This window comes from Chamaea fasciata, unplaced genomic scaffold (assembly GCF_029207755.1).
Source record: "Chamaea fasciata isolate MVZ Bird 193981 ecotype frontalis unplaced genomic scaffold, bChaFas1.0.hap1 SCAF_2, whole genome shotgun sequence".
Classification (NCBI taxonomy): domain Eukaryota; kingdom Metazoa; phylum Chordata; class Aves; order Passeriformes; family Sylviidae; genus Chamaea; species Chamaea fasciata.
In genome coordinates this window covers 75,140,836-75,158,616 of record NW_027094087.1, presented here as the reverse complement: position 1 = coordinate 75,158,616, position 17,781 = coordinate 75,140,836, and the positions used below count along the sequence as shown (strand labels likewise).

The following is a 17,781-nucleotide window of genomic DNA, read 5'->3' as shown; positions in this document are numbered from 1 at the left end:
TTTTCTTTATGTGTAAAGAATAGGGTCAGGTTTAAATATCTTTCTCTAATACATGGTTGGCAAAACCTGATGCAAGAAATTGTTTATCTTTTCAGCAACACCCTCATTTTCTTTAATTACATCTTCACCTCAAATTCAAAAGACCTGCTTACTCTCCCTGAACCGTCTTGGTGGTTATTGCGTGGTTTTCACCCACAGCTGTTTACTTCAGAGCCCATTTTGGACCTCTTTGTTTCCTTCTTACACAATGAATCTTATAATCTGCTTTGTTGGCTGCACAAACATTGTATTTCCATATTCTGCATAACTTCATGTTGGATTCCTATAGGTGGAATGGCTGTAGGGCACTCTAAGATGGTACAACAGGTCTGTAAACTGAGAAAGTGCTATACTAGTTTGAAGAGGACAGAATTCATTTTCAGGATAAAAAAATCATCTTAGTGCTAAAAATGCATACATTTCCCCCTTGCCTGTAGTCACCTACATTTGGGTTCTAGTCTCTAACATTTAATTTTTAATTTTCTTATGTTAATACTTTGGTTTCTGCTGATTTAACAGGTTTTAGATGCGGGAAGACTGAAAGAATATGGTGAGCCTTACATTTTGCTTCAAGAACAAGACAGCTTGTTTTACAAAATGGTGCAACAAGTGGGCAAGACTGAAGCAGCTTCTCTGATTGAAACAGCAAAACGGGTAATTTTAGAAGAAGAGATAATTAAGTTTGTCTGTGCAGTTTGTTTATCTCAAGTTAGCATATTCAGTGTTGCAGTAAGCCTTCCACTAAAGGATCTGTCAGTTTTGCAAGGCAAAGCCATAATTTTCAGTGGGATATACACAGACTTCCAAATGATATATGTATTTATATACCCCGAGTTGAAAGACTGGATTTCTTGCATCCTTTTGTGTGTACACAAAACAGTAAGTGTAAATATTATAGGACATACTCACTTGAGCTGGGCATCGATCTTAACTTGCTGTAAAAAACAAGTTAGGGCTGCAGAATCAAACATTTATCTGTTATGTCTGTATTTTTTAAAGGGTCCATTAGATTTTAGTTGGGGCTCAGTGCCTGTGGCCATGCTGTGGTCCCTGAGGGTTTGATCACATTCCTTCTGTTGTGCATTCCCTTGCTTTGTTCTTGTACCCTGGCTGTCCTGCACCAAAAATGAGCAGACCTCAGCTAAGAAACAGCTGTTGAATGTTTTGTCACCTCCTTGTTCCCTGCAAGTCTTTGTGCCTGATTTACTGTGAACTATTCAAATCCTATTCAGAGTACAGAATTATTAATATAATTGTGGGCATTACTCTGGCAATCAAAGTGTTTAAGAGGCATTAATGGATTCGTTTTCATAATATGCCTGTGAGGTGAGGCTATATCATCTCCACTTCTCAGATGGAAAGCTGAAGCAGAGATAAGAAGGTAAAAAGGAATGACCTGTGATTAGAGATCTCTTTGACTAGCTTTGGCTTGCTTTCTTTTTTCTTGATAATTTACCCCACAGGATGTCCAGAAGAAGATTTTAATTCTCTCAGTGCCAGCGAAGTTTCAGCATTGCTTCAGTTGAGACTGGCAGTGCTTAGTTTGGCAGCAGCTTGCTTGGAACTCATGTAACATGTGCTTTCAGCATGCGAGTAAGACACTGGTGTTAAGCAGGTAACAACCTAAGAGACCCTTTTACAGGCAAGAGGCAAAGCTCTTTAGCCTCTATGCCTTCCCTTCCTCACATTGCTGGATGTGTGGAGCTGAGCTAGAGGAACACAAAGTCTAAACTGTTACCCAGGGAAACAAAATACCAATAGACAGGGAAGAAAACACAAAGACAGGAAACAAAATGACAGGTGCTTGACTGTTTTTCAGTAAAAGAATAGATGCATTTCCAGCAAGGTGGAAAAAATTAGAAGTTGTGCTGTTATGGAGGCTGTGTGCTCATGTCTGGACACTGTTTTACTGGACTTTCTGAAGATTAGGGAAGAGATTTCTGTGTCTGTTCATATTCTCAGATTTTATTTTTTAAAGAGTTTTTCAAGTAAAGCACTGTAGCTAAGAGCATACACTATAAATTCTTGTGTGGCACAAATTGCAGAACTGAGGAAACAGTTTTGTCTTGATCTAAGCTGTGTTACAAGTTCTGCTGTCCTCTTCCATTGCTGCAGTGTAGCTTCATTTATTTTCTTCTTACAAGTGAACGGGTTAGCCATGTTTTCTGTGGTATGTGCATGACAATCTGGAGGTTATATAAATGATATTTAAAAGGGTAGCTTCAAGTTCATGTGACCATTGTTTGTCTGTAAAGTGAAGGCCATCTTCCTAAGGCTTGCTCCTTGAAGAAACAAGAGGTGAGGCTGTCCAGCTGTCATCTGTAGAAATTTAGCAATGTCGTGCTGTCATTCCTTCCTTCCCCTGAGCCCTCCTCAATTGCACAATTGCATTGAAAGATGATTCAAAATGTGTAAAAATAATTGCCTGATGTTACTTGCCCATATAGTCATCTGCAGTTACCACATCAATGTTATGTGATTTTGTACAGGAAGGGAAGAGATCCAGGAACCAGTCTCTGCTGAAATGTGGTTTGATGAAAAAGTTTGCTAACTCCCAGGCTAGAAGGCAGATACGAGCTTCAGCATCTGCCAAGAATGCAAAGCATGGTGCTTATCCACACTTGGACCAAAAATATGGGAATCAAGAGACTGTATCTCCAGTCAGCAGCTACCCAGAAGCAGAGTTATAGTTCTTTCTGTTTGAAGGACTTGGACAATTCAGGGGTTTTGTTGTTGCTGTCCCCTATGCTTCATGCATACTTTCAGAGAAGTCGCTTAGTCAGAAGAGCTGGTCCCAGTGGCTTTTCTTCTTACTCTACTGAGTCTGTTGCATGTATTGCTGTTGGTTTCCCACATTCCTACTGTGGTTACTAAGAGCTGTTTTTATGAAGAACAGCTTTCTTTCTGTTTTTGGAAAACAGCATGCTGCACATAAAAAGAAATGATAATATGACATACATACGTACTTTTCAAAAAGCATTGCAGTGGGTTGCTAAGTAAAATGGTTTGGAATGTGGCTATACTTTGGCAATGATTATTTGATTTATTGCATTTTGGACCTGAGTCTTGGTTTATTTCAGTTTGGACCTGTACAACACAAACTTGTACCGAGATCTTCTTTCAGTAAGCTGAAACTTTAAATGCATTTTCTGGAAAATATTGATTCTGCATATTCCCTTTAAGTGCAAATTAAGAGGTACTACACATCCTAAATTGGGGAGACTAACTTGGACATATTTAAGAAACATAATTTTTTTAAAAAAATCTCATGGGCCTCTTAGAGAAGCGTTGCAAGACTGAGCTATTACTGGAACCTTAGCTCAGGCTTCCAAATAGATCCAGTTGCTATTGTATGGCTCGCTTGGTCACTTGGTGTCCCCGTTTTTTGTGCAAATGTCAAAGAAAACAACACAGGCACAACTCAAATTGGAGACCGCTGAGTATGTATTAAACAGCCCATGAGCCTGATGGCAACTGAATTATGCTTGACATCGTGAGACTGTTTTTATCTTTGCTCAGTTTACAAGAAGCTGCTAGGAGAAAATCCTATGGGAAAGAGATAAATAGTCATCAAGCAGGGAAAAAAGAAAAAAAAATAGAAGTGCTCAATTATTCAGATAAACAGAAGTTGGTGTATTCTCCCTGCTCGTGGCAGTGTTGAGAGAGGCTTTGGTTCTGCAGGCTTTGGTAGCATCAGGATAGGGATGGGTTTCTGTCAGTCAACTTTGAGTACTTCGAGGGAAAAATAAGGGTTGTTTTATTTTACTTTAAAGCTATGACAGATGTGTAAATATTAAAATACTAGGTATTATCTCACCTCAGTGATTACTTCTAAAAAGGTTGCAGCTCTGTTGGCAGTGGAAGAAACTTGTATAAAGACTTGGGCATTTAAAATCTTGAGGGATTGGGCTCAAGGGAAGAATTGCAATGAGACAGTTGAAAAGCAGCTGCCATTTCATTACATCTCTAGTAATGTGCCAAGGTTTTCTATTAGCTTTCCATTAAAAAAAATCACATTCAAAAGCTGCATTAAAAGTATGCCAAAGTTTTATGTTTTAAACCAAGAAAAAGGGTTGGGAATACTGAGGCTGCCGTCTGCAGCCTGTGTGCAGTCAGCAGCCTCATTAGCTTTCCTCTGTTGCATCCGATTGTGACTGGTTACTGAGGAATGCCTCTTAACAGGACTCCCAATTCTTCTGTTGATTCGAATCAGACTTTAATATTCTTTGAAACTTGTTAAAATGCATTTACCCTGCATTAGAGAGTGCACAAAAGATGACAGTGGTACTTACAGGAACATTTTTGTAGAATGACTATTTCTTTTTTATCCCATGTGTCTTATACGTGCATTCATGTATATGAAAAGGACATTATTATCAAACAAACTGAACTTTGTTGACAACACTCTTAAATATAAATTGCAGAAATGTTTCATAAGCTGTACTCAAAGCAGCCTGACGATGAGACCTAACTCGTGACATGTGTCAGCTTCAGAAAGATAGCGTATTTTCTGTTTTTAAAGACTCAAACAAAACTTTTCACTTTCTTCTTTGAAAAAAAAATTGCATTTGAAGTCCTTTTTCACCCAACACATTTTTAGATAAGAGCACACAAGTCTTGACATTATTTCATTTTGTTATGCGCATCTGTCAAGGAACAGAGATATGATACAGCTGCTAAAAACTGATGATTGTGGAACAGTGAAACTTGACAGCATTTCATTCCCTTTATGTTCTGATTATACATTTATCAGGAAACCTGTATCTCTTCTAGTTGAGCTAGAAATTGGTAGAATTCAGGAACTCAAAGGCTTGGCAAAGAACTGTCCTATTATTTGGTATCATCTTACGTTTTAGAGAAGTTGCTTGGTTGAGTCATTGTTAAAGCTTTTGCTTCTTCTTTCATTATTGTGGTTCACTATCCAGAGATCACATTTCTATAGGCCCTATAACTGCTCTGCAGCACAAATTAAAGGCTGGGATATTTCATACATATACTTCGAAGTTTCAATGGTTGTCAATCATAGTTTGTAAAATATAGGGATTACAACCTGATTTTAACATCCAAATCCATTGTGTTCATTTTATGTGTGAAAATGAGAAACCCTTGTGCAGACGCAAGATTTCACAGCTTCTTTGTCATCCTGTTTTTAATTTATCTCCATGTTTTGAGCTAGTAAAATGATTTTACTTATCAGTTTAATGTAAAGTGATAAAACATATCTATTCATCTGAATTAACAAAATTTAAGGGGATCGACAGGTTGTGTAGGATTTTTCTCACATTTTGTTGGAATGTAAGTTCATATAGTAATTCTACTAATTTTTTAGTGACATACGTTTACTGAATGCTACTAACCTGAAGTTCCTGTTGGGATTCCTTAAGGATATGTATTTATCTCTACTATATTTATCTCCAGAAATACCGTTTGAAGCTGAATGGACTTTGGTGCATAATTACTCACAGAATCTAATATTTTTCCTAGGTATACTTCAGTAAGAATTACCCAGAAGTTGTTCAGAATGGTCAGCTTGCCACAGACTCCTCCTTGGATCCTTCCTCAGGATTATGCGTAACTGAAACTGCACTGTGATTCCTCACTGCCTTAACTGTTCTCTGGAGAATGTAAGCCTGAGATCATCCAAACTCAGCAGCAACACTTGCAAGTGTCAACGAGAGAGGAAAGGGAGGGAGGCGATTCTTTGCACTGGACATCCTTCCTATTTAATACTGAGAAGAAAATTTTTACTGTCCCTGTTTCTTTCTTTTCAGTGCAATATGTTTTTCTTTCCAACTAATTATGTTTGTATTGCTAAGGAAATTAGATTGAAGTTTTATTTGAAAGTTATGTGGTAGAGATCTCTTTTATTTAAACAGGTGCAGGACACCTAACGAGTCTAGTGTGCCTATTTGGAGCTTAGTAAAATAATTGGAATGTGTCCTTTATTTTTTTTCTTTCAAAAATATTTTGAGAGCAAACAAAACCAATTTTTTTTCAATGTCACTTTAGCATGACAGCTCTGTCTGAAGAACAGATTTGGTAGTGTGCAACTTACTTGTCTAGAGCAATTGTCTTTCTACCTGTCACAAGTACCTATGCAGGCTGGTAGGAAAAAAACTTGAAGAAGCCAAAACCACTTTTTCTTTTTGATAGAAAAGTACTATATGCTTTTTTCTTTTTTTTTTTTTTTTTTAATAGTTCAAATAACACTGTTCAAGATGAATGTAAATATTAGTTTTATTTTGCTAAAATCCAAATGCTGAAAAATCAATCTCAATCTTCTGTACTTCAGAAGAAAATTACCACATTTGCACTGAAGAAATATTTAAATAATTTAACATACATTCCTCTTTTTACCCAGGTTATCAAAGAAAAAAAGGTATTAAAATAACTTGAGGAAATGTTTGAATGACATGTCATTATACCTAAATACTGTGTAGTACAAAGTTATCTTCAACACAACACATTGAAATGTATACATTATTTGCATTTATTGTGCCTTAATATTTGTGCCTTCAAGCCAAAGCTGTAACTGCAGGGTACACAACAAATTCATTAGATATATGTTAAAAATATGTAACTTTAGTATGTTTAAACTTTTGCATCAGGGGTTCTGTTGAACTTCAGCTGTTTGAAGTTACCATCCTGCCAGAATAAGTAGGAAAATACAAGCTGTAGTTTTGAATGGCTGTTGCTGATAGAGAGGAATTCAGTGAGAGAGAGGTTCAATATTCATAAGTTATGTCCTGATTCAGCAAAGCACTTTAACACAAAGGCACTATTCCCATGTTTAAAAAATAAATCAAACAAGTGCTGTGCTGCTTCAGATTTTTTCAAATTTAGTGAGCTATTCTTTGAGGTCCAGTAGAGAATACATCTATTCATCTTGCTGTTTAAAGGGCACAGGAGAGACTAAAAGGCTACAGATTTCTTCAGAACATGGAAAATATTGTGCTTTTTTAAAAATACTGAAGATGCTTGCTATTACCTTTGTAAAGCCAAACAAGTGTTATTTTCCCAATGTTCATCCAGTGGTCTAAAAGTAAGGCAAACACGAATGTTTCTCGTTTCAAGCAGTTCTACCAGAATACAGTTTAGTCAGATACAAAGTTACTTCTTACTGAGAAATAAATTGAGGCCAAAGCCTGTGCCTCAGCACAGCCACTCATCTTGGACATTTTCCTGCTCAGAGCCAGCCCAATGGTGAGAGGCAGAATCCGTATTCCCCTGTTGCAGCATCCTCCCTGCACTGGGGCTTGCTGTGCTGCTGTGAGATCCCAGGAGAGCAGGGATTGTGTCTGTAGTGCCACCAGCCAGCTTTCTGAGGGACCGGGGCTTTTAGAGTTTTTGGAACAAACATCTGGCATCTGTGCTTGCTGGTAACATCCTCTTACATGATTAGAAATCATTAGGGGGGAATTACAAAATGAGATGCTTTTTTGCCCCTGGCCTTTTTTTGTCAAGTCCTAACAGTTCTCCTGCAGTGTATAGCACCTGACACTGTAGCAGGTTCCACTGAGATCAGTGGAACTGAACTTCACACAGTGATGTGCAGCAGGAGGCTTGTGCTACATCTGATGATAAAATACCAGCCAGCCAGGGGCAGCTACCAGCTGCCAAACCACATGGCACAGATGTGCTCATGTAAGCAGTGCTTTTGGCAGGTCCTTCCAAGAACACACCAGCCACATCCACTTTTTGTATTGCTTGGCCCTTCTCTGAGCCTCTGCAGTCCACTTACACAGTGTCCTAGCACACAGTTATCATCCTGTGTGTTCTGTGGCTGTATTCTTTTCCATTAAAGTTGTCTGAAATAAGAATAGGGCTTTGCTGCAGCTGAGGGAGAGTAGTGGCTGCATTGCACAGGTGTGTGAAGATGTAAAGTTTAAATGTGTAAAGTCACATTAGATAATGCTGGGGGACTGCGTAGCATGAAGAAACTTCAACCTCATGGCCTTGTGCACAACTGCCTTTTTGGCAAGGATCCATGGATCCGTGTCCAAACTCTGCTCGAGGTTTGCCATGGAAAGACCTGGTTGGAGTGGTGCAAAACACAGCTAGGGTGAGCTGACCAGTAAGGCGGTGCACTTCATCGAGTTGGGAGTTTGAGCTCCTTTGTTTATCTTCTTTTTTTGAGCAGTGTAAATATATCCAGAGTCTGTGTTCTACAATATGGAATTCTTACTATTTCTAAACACATAGTTTATAGTTCTTACAGAAGAGGAAGTGTGATGTATAATAAAGAGATACTTAAATACTCTAAGAGAATAGTAAGCTCTCCTGGCCATATATACCTCGAGTTTATATTTTTTTATCAGACCCAAGGATATCTGCACGCGTAAACCAAGGGTATAATTACAGTTTTAGTTCATTTCAGCTCTGAAATGAATCTATGGTAAGTTATATTTCAGAGCAGAACTCCAAAACGCTGGCTGCTGCAGGCTCACTGGTATGAGACCCTGACAGATCTAGCTATCAGTCTATAAGCTAGAATTAATTTGAGCCTGTAGCTTTTTGAATGTGCACAAAAATGTTAGGTATCTCTGAAAACGCTGATTCTGCTTCTTCACGTGTTTTGGCAGGACACTACTTGCTGTAGGTATCAAGTATCAATATAAATATAAATTTTTTACAAAATCACACTTGAAACCCATAAATTGCTGAGTAGAACAACTGATAGCAAGCCATTCATGCCTGTCATTGGCATTATTTCATGTTTTTGGTTTAAAGCAACAAAAATATTTTATTCAGGAAACTGGTTTTGCTGGTATTGTTGAAAGCTGTTTTGTTCAGGTGTTGGTTAAGACCAACTGATTAAGACCATTTCATTTTAGTTGGGTAAAAAAGGTGTGGTGTGCCTGAATGGCAGAACTCAAATCAGAGGAAGAAAAAGGCCTTCATGTGGTGAAAGTCTTGGTCTGTTAAATGAATGCATTATTTTTCCAACTAGGTGTTCTATGTTTCCTTATAAAGAAAAATTTAAATAGTTTGAACTTCCATTTTGGTAAATGTTGTGCTTTATTTGGAAATAGCAAAGCAGGTTACTCTTAAGTTGATACCTTACTGGGGATCTTGGAAAAAGAACTCAATCTCTATTCAAGCCTTTGAAATATTTCTTTGCCATGAGGTGCCTTAAAGTATTCCAGAGTCTTATTTCTAATAAATATAATTTTATACAGTAATACTGAAAATCATCGGTTACAGAACTGTTGTTTCTTAGGTGTAAAAATCTAGGAACAGCCTCTATTTCTGATCTTGAGAATTGTTTTTCACGCATTTGTTTTGGTATGTCTTTGCTCCACCCCTTCTCAAAAGACCACTGTGAGCCAACAGAGCATGTTGGCATTTTCAAAGCCACAGTTTGCAAGGATAGGCCATTTCATGTTTTACTTATTTGCCTTTTGTAAGGACAAAAATTCTCTTTAGTGAACTGCACCACTTTCCAGATGGGCATGATCTTCTGTGATACCATTTGTACTGCCCTTTGGAAGAGGGAGGACTTTCTGGCCAGCCTCAGTAACGCTGGTTGCTTAAGTAATGTTGATGGTTTCTTTTAGCCTTCCCAATACATGTGTGAAATAAGATTGCAAAAAGAATCAGAAGAAATGATGCTTTTTTTGTTAAACTGACCCTTTGAAATATCTTACTTCAAAACTTGCCTATATTTTTTTTTTTTTTGGAGGGGAAAAGAGAGTTTGAATCAGTTCTTTCCTGTGATGGTGATGAGCAAGACAGTTTTGCAGAAGATGTGGCTTTCTGTGTATGTTTTACATTGTGTAACAGCACGCTGCTTTTTCATCATTTTAACTCTGGTTTTCTTTTGGTTTGGTTCTTCCATTTGTTGTAATAATTTGATTTTGGTATTGCTATGGAATGGTTTCTTTTGTGGATGTTCACGTGTCAACTGCTGTCATACAATAAATGGTATTTCTCAGAAGCCTGTCTTAAGTCTGTTGTCATTGCAAATGTGTGGCTGAAGGCAGAAATTATGGGCTGAGCTAAGTCAGGACATGTCTGACATCTCCAAACATGTCTCTGTGGCATCAGTAGCCCCAAGAGCTGCAAATCCACTTGGAAGTACAAAACAAAGTAATACATGCCAGCTTGGTTTTACCAGTTTTCTTCAGTCTGAGATCTCTCAGATCACATTACCAAGATTTTTGCTTTAATTGCTAAAAAGTATTGCTAAAAAATTGTGATGGAAGAACCACTAAAGTTGCACCAATGCAGGCAGGGTATGGTTTCTGCCCGAAGCAACTGGCAAGCTCATTGGGCTGGGCAGTGGAAATATGGAAGGTCAGTGGACAGAAGTGAGGTGGGTTAGCAGCATAACTCCAAAATCTGGTGTTACCTCTCAGTCCTGTGCTTCTGTCTGATGAGTTTGTTGCTTAATTTAGCAAGACATTCGAAAACTGCTTTTTTCTGATAACCATGGAAAATTCCTCCCTATGTCTTCCAGTTGACTCAAGTACTTCACACTGGTATTTTGATCCAGGATTTTTAGTACAGGATGAATTGTGCATTTGTCGATAATCCCCCAGTGCAGCAAGTTGCAGGACCTGGAACGATATGAATTGTTGTCTCTCCTTTTCTACCATGGAATATGCGTTAAGAATCTCTCATATTTCTACCAAAAGTCTGCCTCACAACCACCATACAGCTGTCCTAGCTGCCTCTAAGTGAATTTGGCTTGGGTTGTGACAGCACAAGTCGCCTGTGGGATGTGCAGTATCCACCTAGAGTTATATCCTCCCAGAACAAGCACTTGCCAAATGCATGTGCTCCCGTGTTAATACAGCAGTTCTCTTTTAGGAGTGGAAGAGGGAAATTTGTTCCCTTGCCTGAAAGAGAGCTGCTGATGAGAAACAGAGCCAAAGGTGCTTTTTAGGAATCTGCTCACAAAACAAGCATGAATTTCATAAACTCGGTGTTTAAAGCTGGTTCATAGATTTGGAGCAATATTAATGTACAGAAAATCAGAGCCATACTCTGATGTATGAAATCGGGTCTCCACTGTCTGCACCTTGGCACCACTTAACACCTAAACTGGCCTGAAATGAATAGCTTCATCTGTTTTGAGAAACAAAATTCCCAGTGGATCTTAGCCACAGATCCAGCATATGCTGAAAAGTACAATAACCTTGAGGAGAAACTGGAGATAGTCCCACTGCCATTCAGGAGCCAGGGAATGTCCTGCTTTTAAGTTGCTGGGCTCAACACGGATACTGGGATCTTACCCACTTTCTTCAAACACGAGTTAAAAGCTGCACCAGAGCTCTTGTCCCTCTCCTGCATGGATACTAGAGCTTAGTTTTGGGTATTACAGGTTTTCCTTAGGCTGAGCTGCTTGGATCTTCCCATCTAGTGCACGACCAAAGCTTAATATTGAGGATCTTTTTGATGGAAAATGTTCACCATGAGTGAATGACATGGGAGGTTGTTTACACCAGGACAAACGAAGAGCCTAGATTCAAGTCCAAGTTCCAGGGAGTATCTATGCACTTTATTCAATCGTCTGTAGAAACACCAGGAGGATCTGGGGCTTCTACTCCATTCTGTCAGCATGGCTGGGATGATGTCGGGCAGCAGGATCCATTTGCTTGTGTTCACTCCTGCTCTCTGGCCCCAGTGGGGCGGTGGTGGCTCAGGCTGTGGCTACCACCACACAGGTCTGACAGGTCTGGTCTTTGCAGTCAGTGCTTCAGCTGCTGGGCAGCTCTACCAAAGCAAACTCGCTTCTCCTGCCTCCCCAAGGACGCTGTTGCCTTGAGCGCTACCATGTGGAGCTCTGCTCTAGATGGGATGCTCTCTGTGCCCAGCTGTTCCTGCTGCAGCTGCTGCTCCTTCAGTGTATGGGCAGCGAGTCTCCCTATAGCCCAAGCTGTTCTTAGAATCAGGCTCCTAACAGAAGGGCTCTGGAATACTAGCTGAATTTTCTGCATTCACTATACCCAGAGAAAAAGCTCCCAGTTTATGCAGTTTAAATCACTGTGTTGCAGCTATGGGAATGTGTATCGTCTGCTCACAGTAACATCTGAATGTGGTGCCTGAAGTGTGGCTGGTGGATTGTGGTCATGCTGGTCAGTCACATGAGAGTTACAAAGACTTATGGTGCTTTTTTCTTTTTTTCTTTTCCTCTCTCTCTTTTTCTCTCTATTTTTCAGTTTTGGATATTTGCTATGGGGAATTAAACTGAGGTGAAACAGTGAAAAATAGTTCCCTTTGTTTACTTCCAGTAAGCTTTGTACCTCACAGTTAAAGTGCAGATAACAAAGGAAGGAGTTATTTATCCTGTGTATTCTGAAGAAAGTAATCTTGCTAGTGTTCATGCCAGCTGACCTTCTTCATGGAGCTCTGTTTTCCAGGAAAGGACCATTATTATCTTATGGCATTAAATTGAGTAGGGTGAGAAATGCAGTCTCAGATTTATTATTCAAAGTTTCACTGTCAACAAGAGCTTGTTCTTGAATATTACAGGCCTGGATTTTCTTTTCAATGTAAGTGCCAAGCATGAATAGGACAAGTGAGTGCTGTTGAACTGTCTCTTAAAAACATTGCCAGGATACCAAAAGAGAGGATTTCTCCCCCTCCCTGCCCAGCTGAGAGGATTTTTCCTCATTCTGTACCAGCAGGAAGGCAGCATTGTACCAAGAATATGGACCGCTCTGTGTTTTGGTTGATTTAACATGTATGCACTTTTGCAGAGTAGTGATTTCCTTGAGTGGAGTTATGCAAGTAATTCACCGTGAGTCATTCATGCAGTGAATTAAGTGCCTCTTCCCACAACCAGGTCGTCTCCTGACAATCTTTTTTTTTTTTTTTTTTTCCCTGGAATTACTCAACAAATCTTTTTGCAATTACTTTTAAGCATTCTGTGTAGATCACACGTTTATGTATGTGGTTAATGTTCGCTGATTTTTTTGAGTCATATTCATAATGCATCAGAGAAAATACATAGTATTTTCTCTGTATCAGTTGGTATAAATATCCGTACCTGCAAATAAAGATTTTGCTTTCATCTGGTTTCAGGTGAGCATGTGCCTGTTCATTTCTGTGTGTCTCCATGTCAATAAAACTAGATTTACTTGAATGGGGTGTCACATTATGCATATACATCAACACAGAAGGGAAAGGAATCTGCATTTTTCAAGTAATTTTATGGAAAAGTCTCTGCTGCTTTTCTAGCAGCAAGCAATAGAGACCATCATGGTCTTGGGGGAACAGGAAGATGCCTCAGCACATGCCAAAAGAATGTAGAGAACAGCAAGATGCCTGCAGTCTGCTGGGATGGAGCAGGGCTGGCAGGAGTCTCCCTGCACAGGTTTTACCTGCCTAGGTTCTTTGTGTGTTTCCGTGTGTGTGAGAAGTTGCAACAGACTCTGTGCAGAACCAGTTCAAGCTGCTGAAAGCAGAAAGTGAAAGGCCAAGTGCTGCTGGTAAGCAGGAGCAGGTGTTTATCCTGTGCCAGGCATGGCCGAAGCCTCTTCCCCGCAGGTGTTGTCCTTACAAGTGCACTGGCTGACTGTGCCTCTGCCCCATGGGAGTAATTTAGCTTCTTTTGGAAGAGGAGAAGCCCTCCAGAAGGGACGAATCTCTCCAGAAGGGAGAAATTTTTTGGGAGATCATCCTAACGCATAAAGGAAGCAACAGTGAAGTTTCCCTCAGCGGTCTCCATCTTGCAGGAAAAAATTTGTTCCTTTCTGATTTTCAGGATGTGTGCTGGACCCTGCAAAGCTCATGGATGGTCTGCAAGGAACATGTAATAGCCCACAGTGCTTAGGAGGACCTCTTAATGGGCCGGTTAAGTGGCTAATGGGGATGCCTTTGCTGCAGCCAAATGGATTGCTTAATAGAGACGTGTAGATCTTTGGAAGATGACTGGGCTGCCAAAAGGAACGGGCAACGAACCAGTTGCAGCTGCTGATGCTGTTGTCACAGATTTACCAGAAAATCTGCTTTTCCTTCCAGCTGCCTTTTTTTTTTTTTTCCCCCTAAAGAAGTGATTATCAGTTCACCTTTCCCAGGAACTGATAGTGAGGCAAACTTCTATCAGATAATGCTATGTGTAATGTGCCTTTTCATGACTTCTTGGCTCATGATGGCTGCCAAGTTCACAGGATATTTTGGCCCTGTTACTGAAACTGTGGCTACTGTTGTTCGTAGCTGTTCAGGACTTCCATTTGCCCATCCTGAGGGAAGTGTAAGAAAGACTGATCCCTGCTGTTAAATTGTTTGCATGATTCCTTTATTCTTTTTATTTTTTCTATTTTTTAACTGGGAAACTTAATCTTAGACTGGAAGAAGTATCAGCAATGATGGAGTTTTAACATGAAATCATCATATCTGCGTGATTCAAGATGAGTGTGTCCCTCTTCCCTCATCCATTGCCTTGAAGTTGAGGAAAGTGCTTGATTCCCCACTTTGAATTCTCTGGACGACTCTTAATCCCAAATTTTAGTGAGGAGCTGATTTATTGTCTAGCATCAGGGAGGGGACATTAATTCTGTCTGCCACCCAGTGTGCCTGCTTGGAAAGAAAGAAACCTCCTCTGCTGTAGGTAAGATCAAAATGAAAGGGTATAAACTGGGTTGAAATCCATGTGTTCAGGCAGCTTGTCTGCTTCTTAACCCTGTCGTTGCCTGGAGACCCTTGAAACACCTGACTCCTTACCTTGAAGCTCACTCAGGTGCCCAGAACCACCCTCCTTGGGGTCTCCAAAGCTGCCAAATATTTCAGCTTAGTGCCTCATGCCTGCTAGAGCCTCCTTGGCATGGAGAAAACAAGGATTTTACTTGTGTAGGGGCTTGGTGGGCCCTGGTAGCTATGCCTGGCACCTCCCCATGCAGCGCTGTGGCAGCTCCAGCTCCAAACAACTGCTCCGAAAGATGTGTGAGAACCCTTAGAGCAAGTTGGAGAGGGGAAAAGGAGGGCCCTGCCTCCTGTCTCATGGGGATGTGCCCTCAGGGGCAAGGATGAAGTGCCCCCCTGCTAAAAGCCTTTCCTAGAGTCATGATGCCAAGGAAGGAGGAGGAATTTGGATGCCAGAACCCGCAGTCAGCGTGTAAACCTCCTGGGATAACAGCTGCCAGGGCAGTGAGGAGGCTGCCCTGGGCTCCCCACTCCCTGGTGACGGCCTCAGAGTGAGGTTTCGGCATTCGGCACACACTCCCTCCTTACTTGGCCTCCCGAGTCCAACATTCCTGGCTGCAGAGTGTGGCAGTTTCAAAGCAGGGGTGGAGGAGGCTCCTCCGCCCAAGGTAGCCTCCAGCCTGTGTTGGGGCGCTCTCATGGGATGTGGGAGATGTGGGTTTGGGCCCCTCGGGCTGAGGCGGGAGAGGAACCCAGGCCTCCCACTTCCTCAGCATATACTTTGAATACTGAGGCATTATATAATAAAAGCTATCACCACCTTTTCTTCTTCCTGCTTTGTTTTTAAAAGACCGATCTGTGTGGAGTCTTTTGAAAGGAAGGGCGTAGGTACCAATCTCCAGGAGAAGATTCCAGACAATGGATCCCAGGCAGACAGGGTTGCCTCACTCCAGCCTCAAGGGGCTTTTAGTGCAAGAGAGAATTGCAGATACACCCTTGTCCTCCGCGTTTTCTGTTGCTTCAATGTAAGCAGCTGCATGCTCCCTTCAAGAAGATCGCACCGTATCCTGCCAGCTCTGTTCTGTTCAAGTCTTGAAGCACCCAAATTCCACCATCAACCACACGGGGATTCTGAGTGTGGCTCATGAGATGCTGGAGGCCAGATCATCCAGAAGTCTGTGCTCAAACTTCTCCTGAATTTAACCTTAAATTCTCTACTTAAATCAGCTTGTCAAGTCCAGATGAAATGACTTGCCTCTTCATAAGAATACTGGGGTAGAGGCTAGATTAAGAGGGACATTCTTAAATAATTGCATAAGCAGGTAAAAATATTTTTGTTGCTTTGAAAATTTCAGAGGATTTTAGACTAGAAATAAATGTCTGCAAGTAGTCTTAATCATTGCACTATGTGCATACTCATTTGAATTAGTCTTGGCAATCAATTTTGATGAAGCACTTTGGCTGGAAAAGCCCAGACAGTCCCAGATGTCTCTTTGATGCAGGATCACAGAAAGATTCAAGTTTCTATTGCTCTGATGAAGCAAGATGTCCCTTGCCCTAACTGAGAGGGAAGAGGTCCCTGTCCCAAAATATAAATGTGCTGCACATGGTGCCTATTAATCAATGGAGCCAAGTCTGGAGCACCATCAACTCTTATAACTTGTACTCAGTGGTGCGATTATACAAATCCATGTATCTCTTCATATATCCATATATCTTTCCATGATATTTGAAAAATGATGGTAGCTGGGTGAAGTCCCTGGGGATTGGAAGTAGGGAAATACTGCCCTCATTTGTGCAAAGGAACAGCCTGGGAAGTACCAACCTCTCAGCCGCCGTGCCTGGGAAAGTCATGTAGCAGATCCTCCTTGCTGTGCTAAGGCACATGGAAGACAGGGAGATGACTTGAGATAGCAAGCCCCAGGATAAATACAGTCTGGAAGACAAAGAGATAGAGAACAGCCCTGCCAAGAAGGACTTGGGGGTGCTGGTGGATGAGAGGGTGGACATGTCCTGGCAATGTGTGCTCACAGCCATGAAGGCCCACCATATCCTGGGCTGTATCCAAAGGAGCATGGACAGCAGGGTGAGGGAGGAGATTCTCTCCTTCTACTCATCTTTGGTGAGACCCCATTGGGAATACTTGCGTCCAGCTCTGTTGCCTCCAATATAAGAAGGTCATGGACCTGGTGAAGTCACTCCAGAAGAAGGCCATGAAGATGATCAGTGGTCTGGAGCACTTCTTCTATTAAGAAGTTGGGTTTATTCCACTTGGAGAAGAGAAGGCCCGAGGGAGAACTTACTGTGATCTTTTGGTACTTCAGTGAGGTTTATAAGAAAGATGGGGACAAACATTTTGGTAGGATCTGTTGCGATAGGACAAGAGGTTATGGTTTTAAACTGAAACAGGGTTGATTTACACTGGACAGATGGAAGAAATTTTTTACAATAAGAGTGGTGAAATACTGGAACAGGTTGCCCAGAAAGGGCAGTTGTGGATACCCCATCTTTGGAAACATGCAAGGCCAGGTTGGATGGGGCTCTGAGTAACCTGATCTGGCTGAAGATGTCCCTACTTCTTGCAGGGATGTTGAACTAGATGGGCTTTAATGGTCACTTACTACTCAAACTGTTCTATGATTGTGTGTAACCTGGTTTTGAAGCATTCCATCTATGGAACTCTATTATTTCCCCTCTTTTTCTTGGCAGAAATCTCACTCCATAGGGATGAAGGCCAGGTCGCCAGTGAGTCTTCATGAAATATGAAAATCTTTGGTTGTTTGTGGTAGATATTACAAATCAAATGAGATCAACAAATAAGATGAAGAAAGGGTGTCCTGTCCTTGCCACACTTTTATCAAGAGAATTCCCCAAAGAATGGCAAAGGTTCTCTGCAGACCCTTCATTCACACTTTCATTATCATAAATTGCTAGTGGAGTAAGCATTGCAAGGGACACCAGCTCTGGTAGAGGGGATTGAGGCTTTGTCCACTCTTTGAGACAGTCAAGAAAGCTGAAAGGCATGAAATAGAAACCTTCCTGAGGATGTCCTGAAAGTCTAAGTGTACATTTGAGAAGGTCCAACCACAGGAGAAATGGCTGGTTACCCTGGGCCTGGACTGGCTGGACAGATATGATGCTTCATGGACCCTC

The 17,781-nt window shown here is 41.1% G+C and overlaps 1 protein-coding gene across 1 annotated transcript in view; it reads left to right on the top strand.

Moving 5' to 3' along the window:
- ABCC4 (ATP binding cassette subfamily C member 4 (PEL blood group)) overlaps positions 1–9,976 on the top strand; it is a 142,565-nt gene extending 132,589 nt beyond the window's left edge. The window contains exons 30-31 of the mRNA XM_066176356.1: positions 559–693; positions 5,524–9,976. Coding sequence (XP_066032453.1) covers positions 559–693; positions 5,524–5,631 — 243 coding nt within the window. The 3' untranslated portion in view covers positions 5,632–9,976. The remainder of the gene's footprint in view (positions 1–558; positions 694–5,523) is intronic.
- Positions 9,977–17,781: the final 7,805 nt, after the last annotated feature.